The sequence below is a fragment of the Haliotis asinina genome, chromosome 4 (assembly GCF_037392515.1).
Source record: "Haliotis asinina isolate JCU_RB_2024 chromosome 4, JCU_Hal_asi_v2, whole genome shotgun sequence".
NCBI classification, from domain to species: Eukaryota; Metazoa; Mollusca; class Gastropoda; order Lepetellida; family Haliotidae; genus Haliotis; species Haliotis asinina.
Window position 1 is genome coordinate 18,261,740 of NC_090283.1, and position 19,033 is coordinate 18,280,772.

At 37.9% G+C, this 19,033-nt stretch overlaps 1 protein-coding gene across 1 annotated transcript in view; it reads left to right on the forward strand.

The window, feature by feature from the left end:
- Positions 1–4,437: 4,437 nt before the first annotated feature.
- LOC137281341 (protein timeless-like) overlaps positions 4,438–19,033 on the forward strand; it is a 44,306-nt gene continuing 29,710 nt past the window's right edge. The window contains exons 1-8 of the mRNA XM_067812515.1: positions 4,438–4,531; positions 10,152–10,254; positions 11,507–11,601; positions 12,028–12,089; positions 13,875–14,052; positions 14,539–14,663; positions 15,099–15,159; positions 16,609–16,662. Of these exons, the coding sequence (XP_067668616.1) occupies positions 10,161–10,254; positions 11,507–11,601; positions 12,028–12,089; positions 13,875–14,052; positions 14,539–14,663; positions 15,099–15,159; positions 16,609–16,662 (669 nt within the window). The 5' untranslated portion in view covers positions 4,438–4,531; positions 10,152–10,160. The remainder of the gene's footprint in view (positions 4,532–10,151; positions 10,255–11,506; positions 11,602–12,027; positions 12,090–13,874; positions 14,053–14,538; positions 14,664–15,098; positions 15,160–16,608; positions 16,663–19,033) is intronic.

A 19,033-nucleotide genomic window follows, 5' to 3' on the forward strand; every position in this document is an offset into this window, starting at 1 on the left:
AGATACCGTTTTGAGAGATTTTGTACATGTCTTGATATGTTATGACGTCATCGACTTGATGACGTCACAATGATAATACCTCACTGCAGTGCAAATGTGATGACAGTAACTTGTTAAGAAGAGATTTATAGTTTTCAATGAAGACTGATTGTTTATGGGTTGGACCCACTACGACATTGTTTATGGGTTGGACCCACTGCAACATTGTGTTGGAACCGCCTCCGTGGTGTAGTGGTTAGAGCGTCCGCCCAGAGAGCGTGCACGTCGTCCTATGAATGAAATAGTCTTAAATTCAACGTTAAGCCCCATTTCAGCTCACCTCGCCTCACAATGCCGTCGGTGATTTTATTGTATGGAAACAGGACATGTAACTCTATGTAATTGAGTGGTCTGTTGAAACGGCATGGTGTCGGTATAGTGTGAAGATTGACTGCATATATCTCACAGGCCCAAATAGACCGGACTCTGCACAAGGGTGTGATGCCTTGCAGTAATCTCAATTTCTTCTTCTCTTCTTTTGCATACTGCCATCTTAATATCTTTGTGGTGATTTGTATTACTTCGTTCACTGAAGAATGCAATTGATCATTGCATCCAATGTCTGTGTTTTTTTCCGTTTCACGCCGTTTTCCGATTATGGTACCAAGAAACGTTGACTTCCTGCAAAATTCAAACGGCAAAGTTTATTTGGTTGCGTCATTTATGTTGACTTTTATCCACTTTAAAAGTGAGTGTGACGTCATCCACTCGTCATGCCAACAACCCGGGCTCGATTCCCCACATAAAGCCCATTTTCGGTGTCTCCCGCAATGATATTTCTGGAGTACGATGTGTGAAGCCCTTTCAGGATGATATTGCAGGAATGTTGCTAAGTGTGGTGTGAACTCATTCTTATTTACGTTGTTTGGAGAGTGATGAGTCTGGTATTTCACTCACTGGTGCCGCCGGCGAGTGCTCTCCAATTGCGTTACTCGGAAAACGCTGACGTCATACCTCTGTTCCAATCACCTCCATCCTGATGTCATTTGACGTCTGGTAACATTTTGTTTCTATCAACGAAGGAACCGTATGGCTGTCGTTAACCTCACTGTCGTCTGGTGACGTCAAGTGCTGTGTAAATATGTATTTATAAATATACGTTCATAGCCATATAGCCCATGGAAAATGTTTCCATACTGGTATACAGAAAACAAACCTGAAAAAACAAAAAACAAATCGAAAGTCGCGTAGTGCGTTTCTCGGTATAAAGTACGAAGTCGAGAAATTTGCTGTTTCTAACTAAATCATGGACAAAGCCCATGGTGTATTTTTGTCTAAAATGAATAAATAAAGTTGCACCATTCTGACATTTTACACACCTCTGTGCAGGTTAATAGTCTGTGCCTGAACAACATCTCTCACAGCAATCCCTTTTCAGATCTAATAACAGTGTGCGTCAGAAAAAATATTAACGTGTATAAACAAAACAAGCAGCCCTGGTAACCAGCGGAATGACGCCGTACTGCATGACGCACTGCATGAAGATAGTCGTCCCTGGACCAGACAACCCACAGACAGATATCATGGGCATCCATAGGTCAACATGGGTGTGAGGGGGTGCTGGTCGCACACATCATTTTCACCCGAATTTCAGTGATCACTTACAAAACTTCAGGACTGAAAGGGGTGCTGACCCCTGCAACCTCCCACCTTTGCACAATGTATGAAGCCCATTTCTGTTTACCTTCAACTACCGCTCGCCATGATATCCATGGAATTTTCGTAACAGCGTTTTAAAACCTCATTCGGTCATTCGTCATCGACTAACTGACATTGTGATATAACCGTGTGGAGATACGTCTAAATGGTATGATGACGCTCATTAGACAAAGTCCGAGACCTGGAGCAACCCACGTTTGTTGAGCGGCCATTACACTATTTGGAGGTATTAGGTGAAGGCGTGCATTTGCATAAGTGAGAAGATTTTTTTCTTTTCAAAACACCTTTTTACATGTCCTCTATAACCATTTAATGTTTTCAAATGTGAAACCCGAGAAAATTAAGTGAATTTCAAGTATTTTCAGAATACATCAAATGTTCATCCCAGTAAGGTTTTATTTATTGTTTATGCTTATCACAAAGTGGAGATTTATCATCCAAAAATGGTGTTCCACGTGATACAACGCCTGGGTGAGATGAAATATTACCAGGTAATACAGGTATATTTTCCCTGATTTGGACTTTTGTTTGCCTTCCCGATATGGGCGGGATCAAAATAGTCAATCTGGCCCCTGGCATGATATCGATAGCTTGCCCGCTGACTTAAGGGAAGATATCGATATCTTTACCGTAATTTGTGTACACGACGTCACAGATCGGTAGTGAATCGAATGACGATACGTCAACAATGTTTGATCATCCTTTGATCATGGTGAGTGCGTGAGTCTAGTTTTACGCCACACACAGCCATCTCCCAGTTTTATGGCGGCTGTCTGTAAATAATCCAGTCTGAACCAGACAATCCAGTGATCAATAGCATGAGCATCGATCTGCGCAATTGGGAACCGATGACATGTGTCACTAAGTCAGCGAGTCTGACCACCCGGTCCCGTTAGGCGCCTCTTACGACAAGCATAGTCGCGTTTTATGGCAAGTATGGGTTGCTGAAGGCCTCTTCTACCCGGTACATTCAAGGATCCATTGATCATGGCCGGATAAAGGACACTAGCGTCTGTAACACGACGATTGCTTCAGTTGGAAGATTTTTGGGAGAGGTAGGGGGTAGGAAATATGTATTTTATTCTATTTCTATGTGGTCTGATATTATTAAATTCATAGAACGGAATAATCGTCTATGTGGGATATGTCATAGACTAAATCTTTTGAATACGTTTCCTTAAAACTTCATTTATTCAGACGATCTATCTGTTTCAATATATGTCCGAAATTCTATCATCTATGTCTTTGCAATGTGTTCAGCAAACATTTGGTGTATCCCCTCTTATCATGAAGGTCCCGGGGTAGAATAGGCCTTCAGCAACCCATGCTTGCCAGAAAAAGCGACTATATGCTTGTCGTTAGAGGCGACTAACGGGATCGGGTGATCAGGCTCGTTGACTTGGTTGACACATGTCATCGGTTCCCATTTGTGCAAATCGATGCTCATGTTGTTGATCACTGGATTGTCAGGTCCATACTCGATTATTTACAGGCTGCCGCCATGTGGTTGTAATATTGCTGAGTGCGGCGTAAAACTAAACTCGCTCACTCTTATCATTACGCCACGTCATGAGTGGGATATTTGTATTTTTATCAACCCATGTCGACATAATTGATATCAGTAGATGAAATTCTCTCTTATTCCTTTCCTCTGTATATTTCCCCCAATCCAACGATGTGAGACGTACGTATATCAATATCGGTTGGCCTAATATTGATGCTGTTTTTTTTTACAATACATCCAAGGCCAAACTGCCTGTTGATGATCATGGATGTATCGATCTTTCTATCATTCAGGATGGTTATTGTTGTTTTTATTAATGTTCACCCTCCTAAGTCACAAAATAACTATGCTAGTCGTTAGAAGCGACTAACGGGATCGGGATCGGGTGGTCAAACACGTTGACTTGGTTGACACGTCATCAGTTCCCAAATGCGCAGATCGATACTCCTGCTGTTGATCACAGGAGTGTCTGGTCCAGGCTCGATTATTCACCGACCGCCGCCATATAGTTGGAATATTGCTGAAAGCGGCGCAAAACTAAGCTCACTCAATCACTATAAAAACATTACATTTACTTTTTCTTTCATTTGTTTATTACAAGATACCAAGACACAATTTTCTTTTCCCCCAACGCATTAGTTTGGACAAGTCGGTTAAACGATTATGAAAGAATGTACACCATAATATTAGGTGCAGCCGTCGTTGATGCGGGTCTCGTTACGATTTATCGTGACAGCATATACAACAGTTAATTTAGTCATGCTGTGACATTAATGCGCATTGTCACGATATATCCTTAATGGGAGTGTCGGTGCCAATAATTTTCATTCTTTGGCGATTACTAGTATTACGTTAAGACTGGATGGTTAATATTTAGGAGATAAACATCATGTGTTGGCCAATTTCCGGGTGTTATTTGAAGCACGGGAATGCATTTGGAACCGACGGCGGCAGTTTCCGGAAATCTAATACCATTTGATCATGTTTTTCAACCAATCGTATTACAAAACACAGTGACTTTTGGTTTACAATGTGGCCCAAAAATGACGACACGTGAGCTGTCTTTTCGTCCCAATTTGTGTTCGAACTCCGCCCAATACATACGCTCCTTACAGGATCCCTAGTAATCGCTCTAGCTTGACGGAAAAGACACCTGCGGTGTTGTGAGCTAGCATCATCGACATTGACTTTTACTATGCTATGTGAGGGTCACGGTCAGAACACTCTTGAGTGACAACAGAAAATTGTTAACGATTCTCCATTTCACACGAACAGTATGTCGGATATGTAGTGGTTGTTGGAGAGTTACACACGATTTTCTTTGAACAGGTATGTATTGCTCTACAGAAGTATTTGGCGAGTCAATCAGGTGCGTGATCAGATGGTAAAATAGCAAGTATTTGCTGGTACAACTTGAGAAATGCGTGTACATTACGTTCACAGGTGAACGTACCTGCCTTGACCCAGTTCCTGCGCCATTCAGAATTGAGTTGACATTATAGAACGATGTGATTTTATAGGCTATCCTTATATTATGGCGTCTTTAGAATACGTTCGCCACCCTGACTTCAGTTCTATGTCCTAACGGATCCCTAACCCGAACTGTAATCCTAACCCGAACATTTTGATCATCAGATTCAGAGGAAAATAAATATCGGTGGATTGAGGTAAACATGTAGGTAAAATAGCTACGTAATTAAGTGTCGAACGTATTCTATTATCGCACCATTACAATCTATCCTCATCGTTACTGGTAAGTTGTCTTAATTAATCTCACCCGAACGCCATCTTCAAGGGCAGGGGTTTTTTTTATTGTATTTTTCTGGTTGCCACTGTGATCTGCATTATTCATGCCAGTCGTCCTAAAATATGTGTAAATATTTTTAAAATTTTGATTTGTTCATATCTACGTCAGAAAAGGATAGATGAACATACGTACCTTTGATTCTACTTTGTTTATGAGTGACTGGCACTCGACTCTGATATATTTGTGTGTATGACCTAAATACGTAAGGTATATTAGATCATGATTATGAATATATCAGTGTCGAGCACTTGTGGTGACTGTGTAATCTACATGTGAAATAAAAGCTGTCTTGAAAAACAAGTTAAAAACATATTGTTTTCTTTGGTATCCTGGAAATAGATGTATGATACGAAACACATGAAAAATGTTTCCAATTGTGAATGTGTAACTTTGTGATATGATAAGTCAAATTGCCAAATTTGCAAGTGAAATTTTAATTCTTCAGTTGATTTTTTTAGCTTAAAATTACGTTAATCTAGGAAATCGAAAAAATAATCCTCAGTCATCTAACAAGACGATTTTAATTGCCACTTCTGCTAACCACCAAATGTTAGGTAGTGCCAACCAACTTGACAAAAAGGGCAATCCCTATGAGTTTATCATATTTGATTGGATTATGCCTACCAAAATATAAACCTTTGACATTAATCTTACAAACTATGATGTGTGTGTAAATGTGGGTAAGGGTTCCACCCAAGCCATCCCACTTTCATAGAATATGATTAAAAAAAGTCCAACCCACATCCAATTAGGTGATGGCAAAATAAGATAATTTAACACAACTGAAACACGCTTGGGGAATAGAACACTAAAGTGACTGAAGGCGCCTTGACACCTGTGCAACATATTTGCTAGGCAAAAAAATGTCTACATTCAACGATTCATCACAGTTTCTCAAAGCATGAAGGTGTCATAGTGAAGACGAATTAGGCGTGTGAAAATGTAGGTCGCAGATACAAATGCAGTAAATACAACAGATATCTTTAGATGAAAATCCATTGACAAAACATCAGTTGTTAAAGAAAGCTGTATGTTACGTCAACTAAATATGCCACTATACATAACATCAATGAAATGTGTTTTGCTGATGTCAGTCACGAAATAGCTGTGATCACATTACCTCAGAACTAATGACGGGGAGAGCTGAGATGAACTGGAGGACAGTGGAACGAATCCCAACCTTCTTAACACCCATTAAACGCTTATACCACACCCCCTCCCTCCAAATTAAATAAGCTCCACCTTTTTAATGTGACCATTACATAAATAATCCCTCAGCACATATTTGAGGGGGTTGGGAGATGTGTACATGTGTAACTCTTTATAAAGGTGTATGTACAATTATGTATTTTATATTAGAGCAATATGGTTGTATGTATTAGTTTTTTTAAAACCGTGTTTGGCATAAAGTGTGGCAGAAGGGTTACCAAATCATGCTAACGGTCGTACGTTATAGTGTCTGCTCATTACGCTGAAGGCCCGGGTTTGATTCCCATTTGGGTACAAATTGTGCAAAGCCCATTTCTGGCTTCCGTAGTAGTGATATCGCTGGAATACTATTAATAGTGGTTTAAAATCATACTCCCTTCATTCTGGGATTATTGTTTTTTTTGTTGTTTGAAATGCTGATCATGCTTATAGTTGTATTAACGTTTTATGAAAATCATTGAAGGTCACATGCATCCAAAAAATCAAACTTAATTAAAACACAGTTATCTTTTGTTCATGATAATAGAAATTTATTGGTGATTGTGAAAAAAACCCAAATAAACAAAATTATAAACTTGTAATTGCAGATCAGAAGTGCAATATTTTGTACTTAGCTTTACCTCCCTCAAAACGATGCAGCCACGATACCAAACCCAATCAGGGCTGGTGGATGTGCACTCACGTGTAACGGTGCCTTGTCTTTGGCCACTGGTTCATTTGCTGATATGCTTATTCGTCTCTTTGTTTATGGCTTATAAGCCAGATAGGTGTTAATTTTAAATTGCAAATGGTTAATAATTGTAGTTGTGACAGGCAGGCAGACATATAAGTGTCAGTTCAGTTTTCCAGGTGACAGAGTCTGCTTATCACAATCAACATGCTTTTTTGATGGAACAGGTAGATCATTTACTTGTTTGTGTACACAACCAAGATTAGACTACTGCTCGCGACCTCATGCTAAGCGGCAGGCATGCTGTTTCATGCGCTGCAAACCTACTCACTGTGCATGTGGTATGAGCGCAGCACAGGTGTTGAATCTTTGGAAACCTGATAGCAAAGTTGTGTTTTACATTGCATGTGACCTTTAACCAACAGCAAGGCTTGAAAGTTGGGTGCCTTTTGATTTTTGATTAATTTATTTTTGTTGATTTTTTAGTTTTGCTTGTAAAATTAATTCTCTATCTGTTTCCTTTACTGACAAGTGGGTGGTGTACTCAGGGTAGCCTAGTTGTTATTATCTTGTTATCTTATTGTTATCTTGCTATGCAAAAGACACACATTTCATTCCATGTTCAGTTTCCCACATGGGTACATTGTGTTACGCCCATTTCTGGTGTATCCATCAGTGGAATTATTCTAATATCTTTGTTGATCCACGTCCAGAACTGGCCATTTTTCTTCTGCAGAATTTTCCCATTAGTGAGTCAAGTTAAATCAAGATTGACTAACAAACAAAATGATATTTTGTAGAGGTTGTAATGGCTTGTATTGTCATTCCTGAGCACACTCATAAGTACTGTTTTCAGATCATCTTTCTAAATCTAGAAAAACATCTTTCAAGAAAAAACAAACTGCCAGCTTGAATATCATGAAGCTCATAAACTGTTGCAGCTTGTTTTAATATTTAAAGTTTGAAATGCTACATCATTATTTTTGTTTATACAAATATTCAACACCAAAATATTTTGTTTGAAAAATGGGATACCAAAAAAGAATTTTCTGCGGAATTCTTAAAAAGTAAATATGACAACTGTTTACTCACCTTTGAAATAACTTTTCTTATGGTCATGTATTTTTGAGTGTGTACTCAACCACGTTTGTTTCATCTCCAGTGAGAGATAAAGATGTTTGTTATTTTTTCCAACACACAGTATTCTGGACATAATTTTTTCGTTTCCAACAAAATGGGATTGGAGACTGTGTCAAGCCTCAATTTGTGTACACAACATTGAATTAACTTTTTCGTGCACTTTCAAGTGGTAAAATCCAGGGCATGGTTAAAAAAGGTTTAATATCTGTGAACACATCAGAAACTGCATCCAGGGTATCTTACAAAATTGTTGAATGTATCTAACCTCCTACACTAGGTCAATATGTAAAATCTAAATAAGAAGTTTTACTTTTTTGAGATGACACCAATCACCTGCCATAGTTCACAATTAATTTCTTTTAGGCGATGAAAAAGATATAACAATGTAATATTATTCTGTTAGGCTTTTTTGCAGGAATAATGGCCTGATTGATCCCACGCATCTAATGTGATATTGATTTTCTCCTGTCTGATTGACCGTTGAATGAAGTGGTAACTTATCATAGAAAGGAAAGGTGAGGTAAATTAAAGCCCAGAGCCCTTTGCACAAATGCTCGAAACATCTTTGCAGAAAGAAATATCAATTGTTCACTTCACCTATCTCATGAGCATGTGTTCATATGAGATTGTGATAATGAATTACCGTGTTAATGAATGTGTTTATGAATCACTGTCAAGATAAGGCTACTGCCAAGATTTGTGAAAATTAGGCAAAGCATGACAGATATGTTGTTTTAATAGAGATCAGGGCTATTCCATCCCATCACCTTAAACCCAACTAATTTAAAAATAATTATCCACACAACCCACACTGGCTTCTCATTGACCTGCCAAACTTGCAGTGCTCACCACTGGCTTCATACCAAATTATCTTCTCTTACATGGTTTCTGCCTAACTAACTCACATTCACAAACTGTGACAGTAATCCCACTTATCTCTCATTTTGGGTACGTTGCAAACAACCAATTGCAAGTTTCAATTCGAAGGCTGATCAAAATATTTCGGCTGTCAAATTGGCAAAAACCAGCTTACATCCCAGCATCCTCAGTTTGTTCCACAGGTTCAGTGTAGTCATCAACAATTATAAATTCATCACTCTTCATCGAAACTTTCCTTATACGTTCTCTATTAGTGCCAGATGAGCAAATGGTAATTCCATTTTTGGAAGAGTGATAAACGCTTTGAGCTGTTGCAAGCCCGAAACAAGCGATTCATTTGCTTACTGTAAGCGATTTATGGCTTGCAACGCACCCATTGTTATTATAGCTCTTCAGTAATTTCCTTTGATGCTTTGTTATCCCGTCTTTGTTTGTGCTCATTATCACATCGACATACATCTTGTATGGTATCTGGTGTACCCCATCATTAACCTGTATGATTGAAAATGGTATTAGAATCTACACCAAAACATTGCCATTATTAATATAAAGAAACTGATCGTCCATGTAGTTGTGTCATCCCCAATACTAGCAATCTCTAGAAAGCCACTCATACTGAACAAGTTCTTGTCTATTGAAGTACAGCTTATGTGAACATTTCGGAACATTCCTTATAAACCAACAGTGATGTTTTTCTTTTGTTCTCAGGGACACTTTTTTTTTGTAATATCCTTCAAATCTGATACAATCTCATTTTCTCAGGCAAGAATCTAAATAGTGTCCCTCTGACCAGGGGATTATCTTAAGGTCTTTTTGCCTTGGCATTATCTTAATAATGTCCCTTTGCCCCGGCCATTATTTTCATAACATCCCTCTGCTGCGGAACTATTACTTGCTTTGGAGATTGATATGACTTTGTCTTGCCATCACTGAATATGATCGTAAAATATGACATTATTGACAATTTTCAACATGTAGTACCGACACCTGGTTTCGAAACTTAACCGTTCGTTGACTGGCTTGGCGGTTTTATCCACTAGGCTATGAAGGAAAGATGAGAAGAGTGAGTTGTTTTTCAGGGTGACAATGAAAAAGCATGTTATGTTGGTGAGTAACAGCAACCTCCTTGGATCTTCCTGGGAAAAGATGTCCTGTTATAATGATTGGTCCCTAATTTCTGGTATTCTGGGAAAGATGTCCTGTTATAATCATCGGTCCCTAATTTCTGGTATTTCCATTTGCAGATTCCCACTATGGAGTGGAGTTTAATGAACCCCATCGGTCTGTTCGAGACTGAGATTGGCTTTATGGCCAATGGGATATACTTCGTATCTGATGAATGTAAAGGTGAGTACGGTAAACTGTTCTATTTCTGCGTCTTAAAATTTTCGCGAGTGATGACCACTAAACCTTTTTGCACCTTCTTATTTTTGCGAGGTGCTAGTTGACATATATCAGACGGCAAGTGTGTGACCATTGAGTTGTTACAAACTAAACAGATTTACGTAGTGATCTAGACACAAGTGTAATTCATTTTAAGACCAATCCTTTTTAATTGGGTCAAAGATCAGTAAGTGACGCGCAATTTAGCCATGTTAATCCAAATTAGCCCAGCGGTGACTTTTGATTGAGCAGTGACACATGTATTGTTTTTATGTTGTTGACTTATGGCAATAAAGTGAATGATATATCTATGTTATCACATATTTTTTTTCTCGTATCATGAAGTCTGACGCGAAATTCGCAAAATTTAAAAGTATATTGTTCATGTAGCAATGCCTTTTAAACAATTATTTTTCCATTCTTGAGTGAAAGTTGGGAAGTACAATAGACAAAGGTTATAGTTGTCCATTCCTGCTTGACATCGATTCAAGAATTGAAAGGTTGCACTTATGAAATAAAAGAAGTTGTGAGCCATAAACTACTGATAAAGTTTGTTCTATGTTCTGTACAGTGTTTTGTACGTAACTTTTTGGGGTGACATTTAAGTTAAGTCCTCGAATGTGTTATTTAACTGGGAATTTTACATATACACACCGTTTTTATTGTGATTGTAAACAAAGTTTATTTTATGATACTTCCCGCTGTGAATAGTTACAACATTGCTGATGCAGTATTTAGCAATAGTTGTTCACTCACCTTGTCCTTCAAAACTAAAGGGCCAGAAGACGACGTAGCAGAACTTTTTTGTCTCAAACTGTGTGCAGCTGTTCCCTGTCAAAACCGTGTATAATTCTAAACAGAGCTTCTTTTCATGGCACCATTCCAAGAACTGTCTAAATGATCTTAACTGTAATTTGAAGGCAGAGTACTTCAATATTGCAAAAAAAACAAACTACTTGATAATGTTGACATTGAAGTATTCAGCCAATCAAAACCATCATGACTGAGATCAGATTCTGCTCAAATTATGATTCAAGTATATGAAGCACAGGGTGTGTCTGTCCACAATGATTTCTGAAAAAAATGCATGTTTCGAAAAAATGAAATCTAATAAAAGGAAGAGTTAATGTCTTTTATTTTAAACCTTGAGAAAAAAACAGTTGGGTTTCTTTTGAAGTTCAGTATATTTCTCTTTCATGCTGATGTTACTTTTCAGAGACCCTTCAAGAAATGTTGAACCTATTGCTGACTTCCGATGGAGCCGATGGTCAGATCAGACAAAAACTTGGACAGCATGATGTTATACGCAAGGTTAGTGTGTTTTGATATTAGCGTAACAAAACATAATTCCTTTTCTTTCACTTTGTTTTCAAAACTCCCAAGGAAGATTAACTTCAGCAGCCCAAAATCATTTTCTGAAACAGTTTGATGGTTTGCAGAATGAAAGGAACGGTTCCTGAAACCATGAGGAATCTTCTCTGCATTTCCAAATTTTGTTGAATTTCATTGTTGTTTGAATCATGCAGATCTGTTTAAAAGAGTGTTTGTCTTTCCAGTTTTGAATGGAAACATTTTTGACTGCGATAAATATGAAGAGCACGTCTCAGTTTTCTTACCTTTTTGACGAAAATATTGAATCTTGCAAGACTCTGATTCATTGGAGAGCACGTTTCCACTTTTTATTTCTTTCAGAAATCATGTTTTTTTGTGGACACTAACTGTGACTTTTCGTTTCAGGATTTGTTGCCTCTTCTCATGGCTTTAGAAGAAGACTCGGAACTTTTCCATGCAGCCATTGAGTAAGTATGCAAGGGAACTAGTGAGTTGACCATGTTGAGGTTTGACTTATTCACAGAATGTCACTGTCTCAGATAAAATCTTCAAATGATAGATAGTGTTGTTTGACACTAAGGCACATCCGAACAAAATCGTCTAGTAAAAAGCTGATTGGGTCTAGTTAAAATCGTGTCTGGATGGTGTTGAAGATCTTTAATGAGCGCTTTTTCAAATCATTGTATTTGTTTACTTTCATTTTTAAAAGATTCCACATGTTCAGTTATTAGAATGAGTATTATAGAGACTGTAATTAAGTTTATTATGTATTAAAAGACTATAAATGCTTCTCTTTAATGATAAACATTCTTCAGAAAACTCAAACTCTAAATTATACAGTATTCACAAAAGACAAAAGGAAAAAAAAAATGATCACATAGTTTTTGGTTTGATGCAGTTAATTCTTCCAGTATGCACTATGAACTTGCTGATAAAAAGAATAACCTTTCATTAGGAATCGGAAGTCAGTCATCCACATGCACTAAGCTGTTGTGTTTTTACATCAGATTTAGTGCTGATGTGTTTCACACCCTTGTTTTTCACTGTTTTTGACAATATTTCATTTTAATGAATATTGAATCAGTTGTTTCACTGCATCCTCCAACATCATGTTTAATGCGTCCATTAAGCACCCCAAAATTGCATTTACTGGTGTTCATGAATAGTGTCTGACCCTCTGACAAATCCACCAGATCAGACAGAAGTCCCCAACCTGCTGACCCCAGTGTCTGACTGAATATATCGCAATAACTTTGTCTGAAGTTGTTATTTGTGACATTTGACACTTGTTCACTGTTTATAAATTTATGTATATAATGTTTGTCATTATATAATGTTAATAATTTCACTGCCAATCATGAGAAATGTTAAATTTGAAATGTGTGTTAAATTTTATTCTGTGGGTCCTGTGAATTTTCAGTGGGTCAGACAGACATCTGAAACTTACAGGACCCAGTGTCCTGTTACTAAGAAACACCATTCATGAACACTGATTTACCTTTGAGTATAGATAACCTCACCGTGTTTGAGTTTATATATGACTGTCAAATTTTAGTGTGTTTCCAAATGTTTTGTTTGTAGTATATAACTGGTATATTTCTAAGGGCATTGCCAAACAAGAGCACAGATTTCATTTGTCTAATTGTCCAAAATTTGCACTAACTGCAGCACCTTGTTTCATGGTGTGCTTTTTTCATTCAGAATAATCTGACCCGTGAAGGTCCCAGGGTAGAGTAGGCCTCCAGCAACCCATGCTTGCCATAACAGGCGACTGTGCTTGTCGTAAGAGGCTACTAATGGGATCAGGTTTTCAGGCTCGCTGACTTGGTTGACAAATTTCATCGGTTCCCATTTGTGCAGATCGATGCTCATGTTGTTGATTACTGGATTGTCAGGTCCATACTCGATCATTTACAGACCGCCGTCATATAGCTGGAATATTGCTGAATGCGGTGTAAAACTAAACTCACTCACTCACTCTTAATACTCTACATTTCAAACATGTACTAACTGCAGTTGCTCGGTTCATGACGATGATGTTTTCATTCAGACTACTCTGCATTGTCAAACAGCTGACGCCGTCGGTTCCAAATGCATTCCCGTGCTTCACATACTCAATAACACCCCGAAATTGGCCAACACATGATGTTTATCTCCTAATTGTCAAACAGCAGCTCATGTTTCATGTGTCAAATCGCCCAGAACGTACACTAACTTAGGAGCTTGTCTCATGATGTGCTGTTTCCCCTCAGACTACTCTCGCTGCTAACACAACCTTTGAGTCTGGGACAGAACAGCCATCACAGTGGATTTGAAGAGCAGGCGCGGTCAAAGGCTGTGCTCGTCTTACTACAACAAGCTGATGATGTTTGCTGGAGCGTGGAGTTTTTTGCTAAGTTTAAGAAGGAAGTCATGAATCGTCTTGAAAGGGTTGGTATAACTCAGTTTTGTTTAGATACTGATATTTTCTTGATCTTATTTAAACTAAGGTCGATGCCCATGAAGATCCAAGTTTGAATTGATCTTCGGTAGTCCATACTTGGTAGAGGTGACTGACAGGATTGGGTGGTCAGGCTTGCTTATCTACTTGACAAGTCATTATATCCAAACTATGTAGATCAGTACTCATGCTGTTGATCACTAGATTGTCTGATCCAGTCTCAATTATTTACAGACCGTAACCATACAGCTGAAATATTGCTGAGTTTGGAGTGAAAGTGAGAATATGAGATGCAAAATGTGATCTAACAATTTATCCAAGTTGGAAACAGTTAGAGTGACTGGCAGTCTTAGATTGAAATTTAGATGCATAAATGTGAACAAAATGTAAAAGTTGCCCATTTCGTGAATTAATCCAAAGTGTTTGTATTTTTAGCTCCTATTGATTGTTCTTCTAATAAATTTTGTTTCTTCCAGGCTTCAGATGGTGTCTTGAATCAATTAGATTGTGAAACTATTAATTACTGTCTGTTGCTTATCCGAAACTTGTTCTACTTCGGCGAGACAGACCGCAAGGAACATATCAATAACTTCAGGTTAAGGTTAGTGTTCAACATTACAATGTATGGTGACCTACACCCAGACTTTTATTCACCTTGTGAGCATGACTTGCTTGACCTTGACCTCTGCCTTGGCTTATTTGACCTTGATCTCTGCTCAGTAAAATTTAGTCAGTAAATGCATAACTTGTTTTATTAGGAACGCAGTTGAACCTAACAATCATTTTAATTTTACTATGTATAGGGTGATATTTGAGCTGACTGATAATGTTGTATTTTACCCCTGTATAGGGCGATATTTGAGCTGACTGATAATGTTGTATTTTACCCTTGTATAGGGCGATATTTGAGCTGAATGATAATGTTGTATTTTACCTTGTATAGGGCGATATTTAAGCTGACTGAAAATGTTGTATTTTACCTTGCATAGGGCAATATTTGAGTTGACTGATAATGTTGTAATTTTTCCTTCTGTAGGATGATATTTGAGAGCGGTCTGGATGAGATGATCATGGCCGTCATTCGCCACCAGCAGAAGGTGAGAGATAACTTCCAGAATTTTTATGTTATGTCATTTCATTTGTGATGTGACAGTAATAATGCTGAGTATGGCATCAGGCATAATTCATTTGTTCCCAGACACTCTCTCCTAGTGTAACCCAGAGGGGACACATGTACATCCAGGGTAGAATAGGCCTTCAGCAAACCATGTATGCCATAAAAGGCGACTATGCTTGTCGTAAGAGGCGACTAACAGGATCGGGTGGTCAGACTGGCTGACTTGGTTGACACATGTCATCTGTTTCCAATTGTGCAGATCGATGCTCATGTTGTTGATCACTGCATTTTCTGGTCCAGACTCGATTGTTTAAGACAGCTGCCATATAGCTGGAATATTGATGAGTGTGGCGTAAAAGTACTCACTCGCTTACACAAAAGGTATCTATGTACCATGCTGTTTGTAAGAAGATAGCTTGGTACCTTGCTGTTTGTCAGAAGCTGCCGAGGTACCTTGTTGTCAGTAAAAGACTACTGAGGTACCTTACTATTTGTTAGATTCTACCTAGGTACCTTGTTTTTTGTAAGATTTTACCGAGGTACCTCGCTGTTTATAGGATTCTACAGAGGTACCTTACTTTTTGTAAGAGGCTACCGAGGGACCTGTGTACTGAAGTACCTTGCTCTTTGTGAGATTCTACCGAGATACTTTGCTCTTTGTAACCTAATGTAAGGGAGTACTAAGGCATGTTGGTGTTTGTAGGAGACTAGCAAGGTACATTGCTGTCTGTATGATTCTTCCACAGTACTTTGCTGTGTGTAAGAGGCTATTGAGGTACTTTGCCCTCTGTAAGAGGCTACCAAGCTACCTTGCTACTCTTTGCTATAAGCTACTCTTTAAGAGGCTACCAAGGAACTTTGCTGCTTGTTAGAGGCTACCGAGCTACTTTGCTCTCGTCAAGATGCTACAAAGCTACTTTACTGTCAGTTAAAAGCTACCAAGGTACTGTCTGTAAGAGGTTACCAAGGTACTTTGCTGTTTGTAAGAGGCTACCCAGTGACCTTACTGTTTGTAAGAAGCTACCAAGATTCTTTGATGTCTGTAAGAGGCTACCAAGGTATGCTGCTGTTTGTAAGAGGCTACCATGGTATCTTGCTGTTTGTAAGAGGCTGTCCAGCCTCCATACTGTTTGTAAGAAGTGATCGCTTAATTGGTCAGGCAGCACGACAGGGTGGTTGCAACGAAAGGTGGAAAAACTTGCCTTATCAGGACAGCTGACTACTAACTACTAACTGCTAACTACTAACGTTTGTCTTTGTAATGAAATAAATATCTACGCGAAATTTTGCTGTATACAGCAGTAATCTTCATTGTATGGTTAGAAAATTGGAGTGTGGCGTTTAGCAAATAAATATCTTGTAATACAGTTGAGATGTTACATTCCTGTATACATGTAGCTTCCAGTACAAGTACTTCCCCTTGTTTCAGATCTCATTCACAGTGTCAGTCGTCCAGATCCTTTCCTTCCTGTATAAGGACAATGTAAGTAAATCTACAACAATTTCACTCATGATATACTCTTTAAAAAAAGTAGGGGATAATGAACTATCAATTTGGATAGGAAGTGTAAACATTAACAAACATTTCAAGGACAGGCATCTTATGAACGCACCGCCATTTCCCTCTATTACCACCCCTAAATACAACACATGATTTGCACGTGCCTAGCTCAGTATGTGCATGGGGTCCCATTCTTGATTTTGACGTTTTTTCAAGGTCAAGAAATCACTTAGAACATTGATTTTGACACTCATCTTGCATCACACATTTGTTAGTGCTTGTTTCTAGTCATTAGTTTTCAAATGAAAACCATATACATGCAAAGTACATGCCACACACGAATCATCTTTCAAAAGCAACTATATTCCAAATAATTATGGTTGTAAGGAAGTGTAAATGGTGATGCACTCTCAAAACATTCAATAATATCATGTCAGCATTGATTGAATCCGATAGATCTTTTAAATATTTTTAATCGTAAATTTTGAAAAAATGAAGATCCCCTACTTTTTTTTTAAGAGTACATATGTCTACAGTACCTGGCCAAAAGTGAGTTATCTAAAGTGAAATTTCCATAGACTTACATGTTAATTTTGTGTAGCATACATATTTTTCGTGAATTTAATATTTGCTCGCATTTGTGGATATCATCGTAGCTACATCTACATAATTTCTGATCGATTTTTCTGTCTTATCAATTTAATCAACACATATACAATGTTGTGAGAACACTTAACATGACAGCTTATGGGATGTAATTGTAAACGTATGTACATATGTAGATACATATAATGTCATTGAGAAAAACATATAATATTATTATGTGAATATAGCGACGATGAATATTATTTATGCTACTCAAAATTTTCATAATATCTATGGAAATTTCACTTGTAATGACTCACTTTTGGCAAGGTGCTGCAAGTATGTACAACCATACTCACTGTAAGAAACAACAAATATATTTTCAAGAAATCAGGAGGTAGTCAAAATTAGCAAATCATTATTTGGAAGTTGTATGCCCATTGCTGGTGTTTTCTGTGAAAAAGTTCTCAGTTTAACTAGAATTACATTCTAATGAAAATATGTTATTGTTGTTGGGTGGCATTCTGAAAGGTTCTTGCCAACTGAATTATATAACTGTAATTTACTGTAACTTCTTACATGAGAAATTGTCTTGCCTTCATGTAAAATATTTTAGTTTCATTGGTTAGTGATGCTATAAGAAGGAGGGTCACAGCTAGAAAAAATATTACCCACAGCCATGATAACCACCAAACTCTCTGCCAAGGTGCTGTATCATTACTGCTAGACACTGCCTTAATCAGACACGCGCGTAAAACAGACGTATACACATGTTAGAGAGACAAGATTCAATGATGCCAAAGGCACATATTAGATGATCCTGCACACTAAACGCATTTGTGACAAGAGAGGCGGTACAATGAATTGGGCGAGTACACTTGGCTGCTACAGGTAGTTTGACGATTATGCATGTGCAATACATGCTAACCGTGACATGAAATCAACACCGCATATTCCTTCGAATGATAAGACTGCAATATCAGGCATAAGATACTGATATTCCACGCTAACCTTTAGTTAAGACGAAGACAAATAGATGATTGGGGCATTGACAAGCATTTTAGATATTCAACAATTTTGTTAAAAAAAACCCAGGAAAGTGTCATTCGCTTCGTGAAATGGATCGGTGGTCCTAAATATATTTGCTCAGTATATTGTGTTGATTCAGTTCGTTGGGATTGTACCTGTTCCCAAATTGAGTGTGCTATAACAATTCATGCGTGAAATGCACGGGGAAAATGAACTTCTCGAAATTTATCAGACAACCTGTCTCCCTCTTGTTTCAAGTGGATCGTTCTGTGGGGTGTTCCCAAGTATGCCAATTGGGGTCATTTGTCAGGTCGTGGATCATCTTATATGTGTTTACCAGTAACAACAGTATGACTCAATAACATGACACATGCAGTGCCTGGAGTTTGAAAACCGTCCCATCAGCAGTTTTTGAGAACACATTTATTATACCGACTTGCACTGCTTTATTTGAAGCTATTTTATATATTGAATAATTTGCACACTCAATTTCAACATAAGTAACCAGTTTTGTCACAGTCTCAATCATATCTATGTTATACTGATTTAAAAAATCCTGTCGAGAAGTAGACGCCAATTTGTTTACATGTCGTATGGTCAGTATAAAATAAAAGTTTGTACATTTGACATGGAAGTAAGATAAATATGTTGTATGCTTCTAATTAATAATTTAATTAATATTATCTAACATACAGTAGCACTGCTACTCAAGCCGTTACATCAGACTGAACTAAAAATA